General features: G+C 39.9%; 1 protein-coding gene across 11 annotated transcripts in view; it reads right to left on the bottom strand.

Annotated features, from left to right (window-relative positions):
• The window catches only part of TRIP12 (thyroid hormone receptor interactor 12), a 175188-nt gene that overhangs the window by 36354 nt on the left and 124687 nt on the right, over window positions 1–14147 (bottom strand). For 5 of the 11 annotated variants that reach the window (XR_006274455.1, XM_038416257.2, XM_038416261.2 and 2 more), the window contains 7 exons: window positions 12837–12988; window positions 4671–4843; window positions 4061–4134; window positions 3777–3976; window positions 2693–2820; window positions 2273–2424; window positions 1322–1464 (listed from right to left, as the gene is read on the bottom strand). Coding sequence is in view for 10 of the 11 variants with exons in the window: in XM_038416257.2 (XP_038272185.1) it covers window positions 1322–1464; window positions 2273–2424; window positions 2693–2820; window positions 3777–3976; window positions 4061–4134; window positions 4671–4843; window positions 12837–12988 (1022 nt within the window). In the remaining variant the exon portion in view is untranslated. Of the gene's footprint in view, window positions 1–1321; window positions 1465–2272; window positions 2425–2692; window positions 2821–3776; window positions 3977–4060; window positions 4135–4670; window positions 4844–5236; window positions 7021–12836; window positions 12989–14147 lie in introns of those variants that run through there. The other 6 variants (XM_038416259.2, XM_038416264.2, XM_038416262.2 and 3 more) reach the window with 3 other exon arrangements.

Genomic DNA, 14147 nt, shown 5'->3' with positions numbered 1-14147 from the left:
CAAGTAATATTTCAAATCAAGGACTTTAAAAGCCCACAGCCCAAGGTTCTGAATGTCTTAATTTGGAAAGCCACTTTATTGGTGCACCAACTATATCATTGCCAACTACTACTTCCTCATTTTTCAGGGGGGCTTTAAGAAATGTGCCGTTTGTGGAAGACAGAAATATGCAGAAGACATTACAACTCATCTTTCAGAACCTACAAGGCAAGTAGTATTATTATTACATTATTTGTAAGAGTAGGCTTAGTCTTCCACTACCTTTCGGATTTACTTTCCATTTTATAATCTAGACCTAGGTTTTTTTAAACACACACACACACACGCACACGCACGCTCTGAGTTGGATTTACTTCAGTAATTCATGTCTATGGAACATAAGGACTGGGGAAAGATTATTTTGGGTTATATCAGTCAAATTTCAAAACTACTTTGAGGACTGTTAAAAAAAATAATTAAAAAAGGCTAAAATAAGACTATTGTATGATTCAGATTCCAGTTTTTGTTGTCACTGGTTATGAACAAAGAAGGTTGCTTCTGTTCCCGTTTCTCATATTATTACAAGGACAGAGTTAAAAGGTATTTAGCTAACCATATACTTTCAACTGTTTGGATTTCTTAAGCTTAACCCTAACTCTGAACACGGACTGGTTTTCAAATAGTGGTTTAGATACAGTATTTTCTTTTTACTGTAAAATTACATATTCCCCTATGAACTGCAACTTAATGGATTTTTGTGCAGTTATTTCCTTCTCAAAACGTTTTAAAATCGGTTTAGGGGATTTGACTGACATATAGGGTTTAACTTCCTGGTGCTCCTCAGAGCTTAAAGATACTGTGGAATAAAAGTGAAAATGCCATGAAAATAAAAAGATCTATCCTAATGGTTTGACTGAGCCTAGAGCAGGGAAAGAATACTGAAATAGGACCCAAATAATGTATTAAATATCAAATAGGAGCCAAATATGGGCTCTTTTGCCTTACACTTGTCATCACATGGCTGAAGCTTTCAAGAACACTAGCCTAGGAATAGTAACCTAAAAATGTGCACACAACTATCATTGATAATTGGAATCAATCCATATTTGTTTAAATACATTAATATGATTTAAATCCTGCAATATTACATGCTGGGAATCAACCATATATCACCATGTTACCCGAGAAGTCTCCTGTACCTCTATAAATACCATTCTCACTCTTTACAGATACACAGCAATGTATGCTGTATAAGCGGGAATAACTGAGCTGTAAAAGTATGAAGTGATTTATTAAACCAAAGTCAAGTTTTAAGGGTTGTAGAAAGCCAGCCATTTCATACCATGTTTTTCCAAGCTCTGTCAGCCAAGTTGGTATGTTTCCCGTCATGATTACCAAAGGATCCTGAAGCTGCCTGTTAGCTTTTGCTGTCAGTTTACTGTTGATAAATTCTGTGGTGGGAATAATCTCCTTGCAAACTGCATTCTGTGAGATCAAGAAAGTGTGTTTCTATTTAGAAAAGCACTGGAATTCAAAAAGATACCAACTTTCTTTTTTTAATACAATTTCTTTTTAATTACTCATTGCTTTTTGGGGGGGGGGGGGGGGGGGGAGAATGCTTTGCGATCTTTTACTGTGTCTCTTCTTACCAAGACTGATCAACCTGAGGTCCAAAGAACCTCCACTGTTCACTTCCTTCATCCCTCTTCAGAAGTATTGCTCTTTTGGTTTGGGGGGAAAAGGAGGAGATTTGAAGACTTTTTAGACGAGAACACTAAGGAGTTTGACTGGATATCACAAAACCCTCTAGTAGTCAAAAGCCATCACCTTACCAACAGAGGGTAAATTCAGAGGGTGGAGGGCATCACAACTGTGGTATTCCATCACTTCATGGATAAAGGGATTATTAGGGATGTTCTCAAACACTGTTTTTGTCTCAGCACTCAGTAATCAGCACTTATCTGATGTACGGATAACAAGTGTTCAAATTCTATTTAAATTAGAGATGGGCACTAAAAATTTTAGACATGTTCCTTAAATAAGGAAATAGCAATATATTTAGTTCTATTATCCTAAATTTGCAGCTGTATTTTTGTAGTCTTGTAAGAGTTTTTGTACTCCAAACCTTACACTAAAAGGATTCTCTAACATTCAACACTCTGATTTTTACCTAGTTACAGTAAGGTTTTACCATTTTGAAAAGTTTACTTGTGTATTGTCTCAATACCTTTAGCAATGACAGTTGTCTACAGATTTACAAAAAGCCTTCCAAGTGATTAAATGTATTACTCACTTCATACAGGTAATACCAATATCGACTGATAGCATGTAAAACTCTCAAAAGGAGGATAACATCTAACGAGGGGTCTTCAAATGTTATATTTTCAGGTGGTGTAAATACAAGGTAAACTTCTAAAGGATTTGACACCGAAGGGCACACACCATCTAGGGAGAGAAAAAACTAGATTATTTCTATTGTCAAACAAATTAGTTGATTAATGAGTTACGCTTCTATCAGTTTGAACTTTAGCTTCTTGGATATGCACTCTATTCGTTTTTTAGTATCAGTTACTCAAAACGAAACCTGACTATAAACTAAATTATAATTCAGGAAGTAGATATAGAGATTCTTTAATAAAGGTACACAAAACAGAAAATATTTTTGGTAACACATAATTCTACATATCCCCCCCCATGACAAACAAACACTTACCATGCCACAACTCATCATGCTTTTTTGAATTTCTAGGGGAAGTTTTTGTGGGAGCAGTTTGTGCCCTTCCTCTTTTACCACCAACACAGTCCTTATTACCATCTTCATCCTCTCGCACTGGTTTGTACCTAAAAATTGTGAAGTATTTATTAATATGGTTCTGAAATACAAACAGATCTGAAAATAAAAAAAAAACAGTTGACAGTAGATTCACTCAGGTTACCAGAATTTCATTTCAATGGCAAAGTTTAAGCAGTAACAAACAAGACATTTAGTGGAACCACCAAGTGAAAATTTTGGAAGACAAGGGAAAATAGAACATATTGGGGTGGAGGGAGGGGAAAGGAAGTGGTAAACAAATGGCCAACTTCACGTATTGTATGAGAGGGGCAAAGAGAGGAAGTGCACTCAGGTCTAAAACATGTTCTTTGTTCTTGATCACTTTCATACTTTGAGATCCACTATAGATGCGAACAGTTATAAAGACACTGTTGAATATCTCTGTGTTACATGTAGTACCAATCATACCGAGAAGACTGCCCTTTGCCTCGAGGAACTTACAGCCTTAACAATACAACTGATACCCAATGTGGCTGGATAACCAGAAGATTCCTTAATCAAAAACAAAAACTAAAAGCACACAAACCTGTATGGCATTTTTTGTTATGCTTTACCAAACCAATTAATACTTGCAAGCCTCACAAAAATGTTCCTTGAGCAGCAGGTTATTTTTCCTCTATTGTTTGTAATTATTCAAGGTTGATAAAATAATATTTCCCCTAATTTAGCTTCTTTCATTTGAGAAGCCCCCTTTTATTTTTGTATATCCAAACAATTCATCCTCATCAGCTGGGACTGACATAGTCCAAAAATGTTAACTGTTGCTAATCAGCATTTGGTATGTAGATCCTACAAATTAAGTTTTTTTTTTCCATCAAGGTGCTCAGTGGTCAAAAAGCAGACTTATAGGCTACCTACAACAGAGATGCTTTAACAGTATTGGGGCCTAATATATACACGCCCCTTTAAAAAGCAAAAACACAAAAATTTGGAGAGATTCTTCCCTGCTCTCTGCCCATCTTACCATATAGTGTGCGTCTTAGTCCAAATTCCAGCTCTTCCCAAAGGGTTGCTTTCATCATCTGTGGATTCCCTCTCCTCTTCAGCTTGTAAACTGAACTGTCTAACTGCTTGATACACAGTCATATTATATGGCAGCAAGTGATCTCCAATGTAAAACTGCAGTCTGTGCCTCACATTCCCTGAATTTAAGAACTGAGCAGCCTCAATAAAAGCAAAGTAAATACAGGTTAAGAAGCAGGTTCATTAGTCTCACCACACAACTCTTTACAGAGAATAGCAACTTACCAAAGATTCATCTATTTCTTCATCTGATCCATCATCATCACTGTCCTCATCATCTTCTCTCACTCTTCCATATCCTACCAAGACAAATTGCATGTCCTTATTTGCACTTCAGAATAAGGAAATTTAACTGATTATTCATAACACATGTAAATATTAATCCCATATTGTTGTGTTTCCAGAGGTTCATCAGTTTGAAAATATCAACTACACATTAAAACAGAATTAACGTTTAGGAGACGCAAGTCTCATGTTCAGCCTTAGCACCAACATTGGAAGGTCTACACCATATATATAGGAGGACAGCATCAGCCTGTGGGATGATTGAGAGGCTGTAGCACTATACGCTACATGCAATGCAAGTACTGATAAAAACAAAATCTTGCTTCTAGGGAGAGAAAACCTAGACAGCTACAAGTGAGTAAGCCTAACCAGACAGCTGAACAAAATTTATCTTCTGTCTTTAATACTGCCCCAACATTTACTTTTATAGCGCTCTGATAAGAGATTTATGCAGACTTTAACATGACATCTTATTTGTTTTGATTATTTCTAAATATATTAAGCACCAGCAGGTTGCACGGCATTGTACAAGACATCAAGATATAAATACCTCTAACTACAAGGTATCTTTCAATGGCTTGCACCAAAGCCAGGGGATCTATCTTCACAGGTCCACCCTTCCACTGTTTCACGTTAGCACAATCTGGATGTCTTTGCAGCTGGCATTTTAATTGATGTGTGTTGAAAAATTTTAAAGCTTGGGATCCTCTGTTGAGAGAAAAACTCAAGATAATTTGTGAAAAAAGTTGCTACAGTTATTCTATTTTCTTTGTTCATTTGTATAATCAATGCATTACATACACACAAGATTCAGTTACAAATAATGGAAACTTTCAAATGTTCATACTCAAATTGATTTATTCTAGGAAACAGACTAAAAAATTGTAAGCTATCAAGACTGAGGCTAATATTTTAAAACTCTGATGCTTAAAGCCAAGGACCAGAAGTCAAACTAGGAACCCATATAAAATTATTTGATTTTCAGTGGGGGCGGCATATGCTAAAAGGAAAAGATAAGGCCAATTGGATGCCTGAATCGAATGAGGCTTTTGGCACAACCTTCAAACGTAAATGCCAAATGTTTAGTCAGAAGTGGTTTCGTCTTATTCAATTTTGAGTCTCATTATGGAAGTATTTTCTATCCTTTTTTGCTTTTTTTTTTGGTACTGCACATTTCCCTTATCAATTCACTTTATCCTTATTGAGTTTTGCCTTTAACTTGATGGGTTTTTTTTTTGTTTTTGTTTTTTTCAGTATCTGTTTTATTTAGTTCCTATATATGCTCCAGCTTCTGTTTCTCTGCTCATTGCTGTACCATATACTCTCCGTTTATCTAATTTGCAGTTCACTTCTTTCCAGATGATGCAGCTTGAAACACTAAGCCTTCTAGTGCTGCTCCTAACCTCCAAGTACTAGTGGAGGAACGGAGGCTACCAAAAGTTTTAAACCCTTTAGTGCAGGTCTGGTCTACCAGGTACTTAGTAATCTAGCAATGACAATTCTCTGCTAGACTTGCCTTTCTAAAAAGGTTCAACAAATATTTGAATCAGAAATTGATAACATTTGTATTTGTTCCACTGATTAGTCAAATTGCATTAACTGAGAAATTTAATGGGAAAATTAAACATGCACCATTTACAATGCAAAATTTACTCCACAATTCATAGGAAACTGCAGATTAAATTTATCACAGTATGCCTTGGTGAAAAAGGTATGCAACATGTTGAATATTCCACACAAATCTAATGAAATACTTTGATTTGAGAGTAAACCAGTCTTAGGAGCCCTAATCATCGACCAGGACTCCACTGTGCTAGGCACTGTATGAACAGAACAAAAGAAGATGGTCTCTGCCCCAAAGAGAAAGTACCTTGGTATCTCAGATTTTGCTTTAAAATTTAATTAAACTCCACATATTTCCTCCTACTCCCAAGAAAGATATCCACAGCAAAGATACCATCCATTTGAAAAGTATAATTCCCATTAGCAGTTAAAACTTGTCCTTTAGCAAAAGTAGCATATTACAACAACAATCTAAGGAGTTCCTAACACTAAGCCTGGACCAAAAACAGCAGCGATACTTTCAGAGTGCCACACCCACCCCAGTAAAGTCTCCCCCAAAATCTTTCCATCTCTGAACACCTATGACACAGTCTTTAACAGTATAAATCATATCACTGACACACGGTTAAACACATGCTGTATGACAACAGGAAATGAAGTCATTAATGGTAAATAAAAAACATCGATTAGGATGTAATTAAGAAAAGATGGGTAATTCTCATTATTGAAGATACTAAACTTCCCCGATTATTTGTTAATTACTCCCACCAAATTACCTTTAAAGGTTTTTATGATAGATTATGGCAAATTAGATCTAGGACAGCCAATGAATGCTTGATGATCTTGCATTAGTAGCTATATTCAAGTACAGAAGAGAATTGAATATAGTCAAAAACCTTAATTGGTATAAAAACTTGTGGCTTAGACTCTGACTTGTACATAAATTTTAAAATTTACAGTACATTAATAATTTGCCTTAAACCAAGTTTAGAAGATAGAGCTGGTACATACAATACTAACTTTTCCATACATGTGTTTTTAAAATTGTTTTGTGAGCAACTGTCACAACTGCATAATTACGCAAGAAAATTAAGTCTTCTTTTATATTATGCAATACAAACATTAGCATTGTAATACAATCACCACAAGATAAACTCTTCCAAAGTGAAATGAGAAAGTTACTTAGCTTATAGTAACAGGGGTCACATATCTCAATGAGCCTCCAATGTGCATTCCACTGTGGATATACATGAGCTCCCGTGTGCCCTGAACTGGAGAACTTTGAAAGCAATGTCCATTGGTCCACACTTGCGCCCTGGCTCACCTCATGCTTTTGACTGAGGAGAAAAAGGGAGGGGTGGATTGACCACCTCGCCAGTTCCTTCTCTGTTGAGAATCAGAGGAGATCCAAAGCATAGGGGAAAAGGATGGCTGGTAGTAGAATACAGATAGGGACCATGTCTCAGAGACTGTCCAGTTAATACAAGGTAACTAACTAACTAACTAACTTTCTCTTTTTCAAGTGCTGGCTCCTATGTGTATTCCACTGTGGTGGCTGACAAGCAGTACTCAAACAGAGAGGAGGGTGTGAGGTCTTAGGTGGCAGAGCCAAACAAAGGACTGCTGTTCCAAAAGATGAAGTGGCAGAGAAATCCTGTGCCTGTCTAGCAAATGTAGCAGTCTCAAAAATCAAATAGAGGCACCTCTTGAAGCAATGCCATAGAAGTTGCTTGTGCTCTTGTGAAAAACACTTACCCCATAAGGAAGGGGATTAGACAGCCGATACAGCAAAACATAGCCCGAGATTCATTTTTAGACTATAACCTGACCCTGGACCATTTCTGCTGAGGCAGCAAATAGTTTATGGGATTTCCTGATTGTTTTTATTTTCTGCAGGTAAAGGCTTGTCTAACATCGAGAGAATGGAGCCTCCTTTCTTCGGAGGCTGCGTGAGGTTTTGGAAAGAACACAGGTAAGTGGATAGACTGAGTCAGGTGAAAGTCTACTCGGGGGAGGGGGTGTGAATTTAGGGTTTGAATGTAATGAAACAAAGCATAATGATAATCCATGATCAATGCCCCAAACTCACCAGCCCTCCTGGCTGAGATGATTGCTACCAGGAATGCAACCTTCATGGAGGAGAAGATAGACATGGAGCAAGAAGCTAATAATTCAAAAGGCGGTTTGGTGAGTACTGAGAAAACAAGGCTCAAGTTCCCTTGAGGAGTTTGCTCTTTTTATAGGCAGAAAAGTACTGATTAAGCCTTTCCAGAACCTGCTAGACAGAGGGCTAGGGTGCCTGATGTTGCTGTTCCCAAGTCAGAAGACCAGGAAATGTAGAAATAACGATTGGTGCCCGAGCCGACATGCATAGGTTATTAGGGAACCAAAACCGTGTGGGCCAGTTTGAGGCAATGAAAATAACTCATGATCTGTCTGACCGAATCTTGTGCAAAACTCTAAGTAGGTGATGTAGCGGAGGCAAGGCAAAGTTCAGATGATCTGACCATGGAAAGAGTAAGATTGTCACCCTCCGAGTGTCGACCTAGGGCTCCCGTGGAACAGTATATGTTGGAAAGACAAACAAGTCCATGGGGGGGGCTCCTCAGGGATCAAAAATATAGTTTACCACAGAGTCATGAAGCTCCCACTCGTGATTGACTGCAAGTTTTCTAGCACATTCTGATTTCCTGGGAGGTAGACTGCTGACAGGGTAATCCAGTTGCCAATATACCAGTTCCACAGACTGATCGCTTCTGTGTACAGGGGTGTAGAGCTCACGCCTCCATGTTTGTTAATGTAAGAGACTTGTGAAGTTATCTGACGTGAGGGCATCGTGACCTTAAACAGAAGAAAGATTTGCAAGCCCTTCAAACTGCTTGTAGCTGTAGAATATTGATATGCATCCTGAATTCTCATGATGTCCAGGTACCTTACACTGTACTGTTGTCCATGTGAGCTTCCCAACCCAATAGGGATGGGCCTGTAATGATCATCCTGTCTGGTGGAGAGGTGAGGAAGGAGAAACAGATGCAAAACTGATGGGGATTCTTCCACCATGACAGGGACTATACCACTTGGATAGGAACAGCAAACTAAGGTGCTAATGGACTGTCAGTTTGGCAGGTACACAATTGCAAGCCATGCTTGTAGGCAACAAAGGCAGAGTCTTGCAAAAGGTGATGTAAGTGCATAAGGCCATATGGCCTAGGAAAAAGAGGTTTTGATAGGCACTCTGGGGTTGATTATGAGCTGATCTAGGGTGACGTTCATAGCCTGAATCCTGTTTCTCTGCAAGCAAGTCCTTTCAGTGATCGAAATTAAGGGCATCCCAATCAATCCAAAGTGTGTGCAGAGGGGAGAAGGGAATTTTTTGTGTTCATGCTAACGCTCAGGGAGGAGAGGAGTTGTAGCATTGTCTAAGTAGATGTCTGGGCCTCTTGGCATGACCTGTCAACAAGAAGCTAATTGTTGAGGTAAGGGAAGACTGAAACTATGGTATCTAATATAGGCTTCTATGACAGAGAACATATTGGGAAACTCACCAGCCTGGGAATGGTAGCAATGAGGAAAGGGCATATTCTGTACTAAAAGTGGTCATAGCCAACTATCAATCTATGAAAGTGTCAGTGAGCAAGATAGATGTTCTTCAGAAAATAGTCACTCATGTTGATAGCTGTAAGCCACGTCTTTTTATGGGGATAGACTTATAGATGCTAATGTGACCCTGTGAAACTTGAGTTTGCCAATAAAGCACTTCAAATGGCAGAGGGCAAGAATAACTGTTTTCAATTGCCTCTCTTTCTGGGAACTAGGAAATATGTTGAATAAAAACTAGTCCTTTGTTACTAAAGAGGAATCCATTCTATCACTCCTTATTGTAAAAGTTTCCACTTCTTGTCTGAGAATGTTCTCATGAGAATGGCCCCTGAGAGGGGTGGAAAAGAGGGTTCTGGAGGGGGTAGGGGCACAAACTATTGGATAGCTGGAATAGATTATGCTGAGCACCAATTTGTTGCACTCCAGTGTGCTAGACAACCCCCAAAAGGCATGTGGGAGTTGGGAGGTGTTGCATTCAGTTGTTTGCAGCTCCTGAGCTATAGTCAAACAATGTTTAGCTGAGGGTTGGGACTGACATGAGGCATCCACTGCAAAAGACATGGGAAAGCAGTCTTTTGAGCTCTCTGCCTCTTATTGCATAGTTCATAAGGTCTCTGGTGGAAGAACTGCCTCAGCCATCAGTCTAGCTTGTATTCTTGCCAGTGGAATTTTCTCTTTGTGGCAGGTGTATATACCTCCTGAGAGCAGAGGGTGCACTTGGAATCCTTTGAAGTGTGTAAGGACTTCTGTGTCTTCTGATTAAACAGGTTCTCAACAATGTTCTGGACTCTCCCTGGGAAACCCCAAAACATGTGGCCATGACTCCCTATGCATGATAGTGGCAGTAGCCATTGCCCTGGAAGATTCATCAGCCGCATCTACTTCTGTTTGGAGAGCAATCCTGGCAACCCTTTTGTCCTCCTCTAGGAGAGACTGGAAATGAGCTCTGTCCTGCTGCGAGATATTAATGAAGTCAGCAAATTTCAAATAGTTCAGAAAGTCTAACTTAGCCAGTCCTACTTGCTAATTTGTTATCCTGAACTACAGGCTAGAAGAAAAGACCTTCCTTCCCAATAAGTTGAGATGCTTGCCCTCCTTATCTGTAGGGGAACAACAGGGGTGTTGCTGCCTGATCTCTCTCTTGCAGCTTGCACTACTAAAGAATTAGGAGCAGGTTGAGAACACACATTTCACTCTCTTGGTTGGGACATAGTACTGTTTCTCTGCCCTCTTAGCAGTAGCTGAGTAAGTAGTTGGGGTATGCCAGACCACCCTAACTGGGTTCAGGATGACTGTGTTAACTGGAAGTGCTATTCTACTGGAGCCAGAGGACTGAAGGATAACCCGGAGCTTGTGTTGAGGATCCTGAACCTCAAGAGGAATATACAGCTGCCCTGCTAGTCTGCAAGAGAGTTCCTGGCACAGTTTACAGTCACTGGGAGGCGGGAGAGAAAGAAGATGAGACATCGAATCATCACTTCATCTGACAATGAAAACAGCAATCTTTTCGGATCCGGTGGAACTACCACTTACTGCTTCTCCTCCTTTGAAGGATCCAGAAGCAGCTCCAGTTGTCCCCTCAAAATGAAGGGGAGGGGTGACTCCCTAGAAGACCAGATAAACTCTGTAGGATGGTATTGGTCCCATGGCCCTCAGTATGGCCAATAGGGTGAACTGAATGGGGGTTGTACTGGTTACCAAGGCATGGGATACCAACAATTCCAAGGCAGATGAGGTGGAAATTGGTCCCAAGCTGACCATGGGGTCTTCAGACTGGAAAGGTGGGTCTTGGAAGAGAACAAGCATAACGGTTCATCAGGCGGTTCAGAATCTCCCAAGGAGGAGAAAACAGATTCTAGTTTCAACACCACCACCACTGGAGGGAAATCATAGCTCAAAGATAAAATGGGAGACATACTACTTCCAAAGGCTGGCTCCCCGGTGGTGTCATAACCTCTCTCAAAAGGGAAGGACCCAAAGGGGTGGGAGACTCCAAGTCTGGAAGAGCTAAGATATCTGCAGGAGGACTGTAGGTCTTAGCTTTTCCCCAGAGTGAGAGCAGTACTGGCTGCCCAAACTGCTGGAGCCAGAATAGAGAGAGAGAGAGCGTCTGTGTCACAACCACTGAAGACAAAGATGGAATCATGGGTGATCGATGCTCTTGGCTATCGGTCTGTCAGTGCCAGTGCATCCTGGGGTTTGTGCTAGGGAAGTGCTGGAGGCACCGGTACTGCCAGATTGTGAACTAGTGCTGATGGAGCCCTAGAGTTGTGGGCTCTCATATCATGTCTCCAAGACATATAACATACTCAATTCTCTTGGGCTGAGCTAGTGCTTGGTTTTTGCAGGGCTGGATTAGAGTTTTTCAAAGTGGATTTGGAGGAAGACAGACTTATGTTATGACAACACTTCCTGCTCTCCTGACAAGACCCTGCCGAGGGATCTATGTGGATAGATTCCTTCACTCCCGATTTGAACATTGTGGCAGGAGACGCACGCCTTGCTGAGTCAGACTGATGTATCAGGAGGGGTCCCCCAGCATGTGTCAAATTGTGGCCTCATAGCCTTTTACATTATGTGCTTCCTAAGGCAAAGCTCCTGCCCTTCCTGGGCAGAGCTGGGGAACAAATGGCAAATACTAAGCCTTGATGTGACATGGGCTTCCCCAAAGCAGTACAAGCAGCATTGGTGGTAACTGCTGATTGAGAAGAACAGGCAGGAAGCACAAATTTTGAAGCCTGGACTCATGGGCATAGTTCAGTACCCAAACAGGGTATGGAGGGAAGGAGGAAGAGACGTGCTCACCAGATCAGGGAAAAGGATTCACCTCACTCAAAACGCGCGCACGTGCGCACACACACACCCCCTTTAAAACTCTAGAATATAAAAACTATTTACAAATATCTAAGTATCTTTTTAGAGATAAAGCTGAAGCTTGGACACTAGAGGGTCTGCCTCACGCAGCTGTGAGAAGGAACTGGAGAGACAGTGGGTCCATCCTGCCCTGCCGTTTATCTCCTTGGTTGAGGACACGAGATGAGACAGGGCGCACGTGCAGATCAATGGACACTGCTTTCAGAACTCCCCAGTTTCTAAGTATGTGTACCCACAGTGGAATACTCTTTGGGACCAGCACTCAAAGAAAAATATTGATTTCTCACATGGCAGTAAGTCCATTTTCCTCTGACTAAACTGAGACATACTTCAGTTTAGGTTTAAGAAAATTAATCCATTAACATGCCAAGTTTTTATGCAGGAAACAAAGCAAGTTTCAAGAGTTTCAATTTAAAAGTTTGCATATAACTTTTATGCACCTCCACCTATAATTTATATTTTAAAATAGTCTTCTTGAGATTCCAGGTTCAATGCTCACTCACTATGGTTATATTTACAACTATTAGTTGAAGACAAACGCCAGCTGCATAATTGCTCCCTTTTTCTTTGAGGGAGGCCAAAGTTTTCTATTACCTCTTGAAACTTTACCAGCATTGGGACAAGTGCTAGAAACCAGCAACTTCCAGCAAAAAGGGGTTACCTGAGCATTAATCCTTACCTGCTCCCTGTTCCATTTCCACTTGGAAAATCATGCACTTTGACAGGAAACTGCTCCATCTGACTGAGACAGTTGTTCATTTTATGGACTAATGCCAACAAGGGTGCATTTCCTACTGGCTCTAATCTTCCAAGAGATTCTTCTTCAGGAGGCTGAAGTTGAAGGTAACATATTTTTTCATTATATTTTCTACTGAACAGCTTTGTAAGCATTAATATGTTAATTTAGCCATATAATGCAAAATAATTTACTTTAGCTATTAATGCACCAGTGTTCTCCAAAGCTGCTAAGTGCAAAAATGGACAGCAATACTCGTATATCACAAATTATTTGTTACTACCAGGTTCTCTTTACTGCATTTCAATAGCAGCATATTGTCACTTATTTTTTAAAAAGAAAAAAAAAAATCACAACTTAAATATGTTTAGATAATGGGCTTTACAAATTATTGCACGACTGGTTCACGTGGACAACTGCATAAAAACAAAAAGAAAATGAGTACCTGTGGCACCTTAGAGACTAACAAATTTATTTGAGCATAAGCTTTCGTGAGCTACAGCTCACTTCATCGGATACATTTCGTGAGCTGTAGCTCACGAAAGCTTATGCTCAAATAAATTTGTTAGTCTTTAAAGTGCCAAAAGTACTCCTTTTCTTTTTGCGAATACAGACCAACACGGCTGCTACTCTGATACCTGCTTAAAAACAGAGGCTGTTAAGCTTTTTGGATTTGCCTTATTACAAACACCTATCATATGCTAAAGTATACAGAGTTTTCTACAAACACACTCTTCCAAGTGTCCTTCATTTGATACTGAAGACTGGAATAAAATTGGCACATACTAGGTCTTAAAGAGATCTTATGCATTCTGAAACAATGCAACAATTAAGATTTTTTTTTTAAATGCAGTGTCTCTTGAAATTGCTATAAATATTAAGATGACCTAATAGTCAACACAAAGATAACCAAAACTGCCAAATGAATTGCTACACAGAATGACATCTTTACTTCTAAGTTTACCAGAACCCAGTAATAGCCTTACAGGTTTAAAATATTCACACTCCTTCCCCCCCGCCCCTTTTAGCTATGGGCATTAAATTTAATGGAAGTTTCAGATCATTCTTACACATTTTCATCTTTCAATTGTGCTTTTCTTTGATGAGCCAAAGCAATCGCTTACATTACTCCCAAGAGAAAGGAACAGAAAGTCAATTGCTATTGCCTGAACGTCCCCCGCCTCCATTATGTGCATCTTATCCAGTGGCTCTCTGTCTCCCAAGAGGCAACTGACCATTCTGGAAAACGTTATC

This window comes from Dermochelys coriacea, chromosome 9, assembly GCF_009764565.3.
Source record: "Dermochelys coriacea isolate rDerCor1 chromosome 9, rDerCor1.pri.v4, whole genome shotgun sequence".
Taxonomy (NCBI): Eukaryota; Metazoa; Chordata; order Testudines; family Dermochelyidae; genus Dermochelys; species Dermochelys coriacea.
Note: the sequence above shows the minus strand (reverse complement) of the source record. Positions and strands in the feature narration are given on the sequence as shown.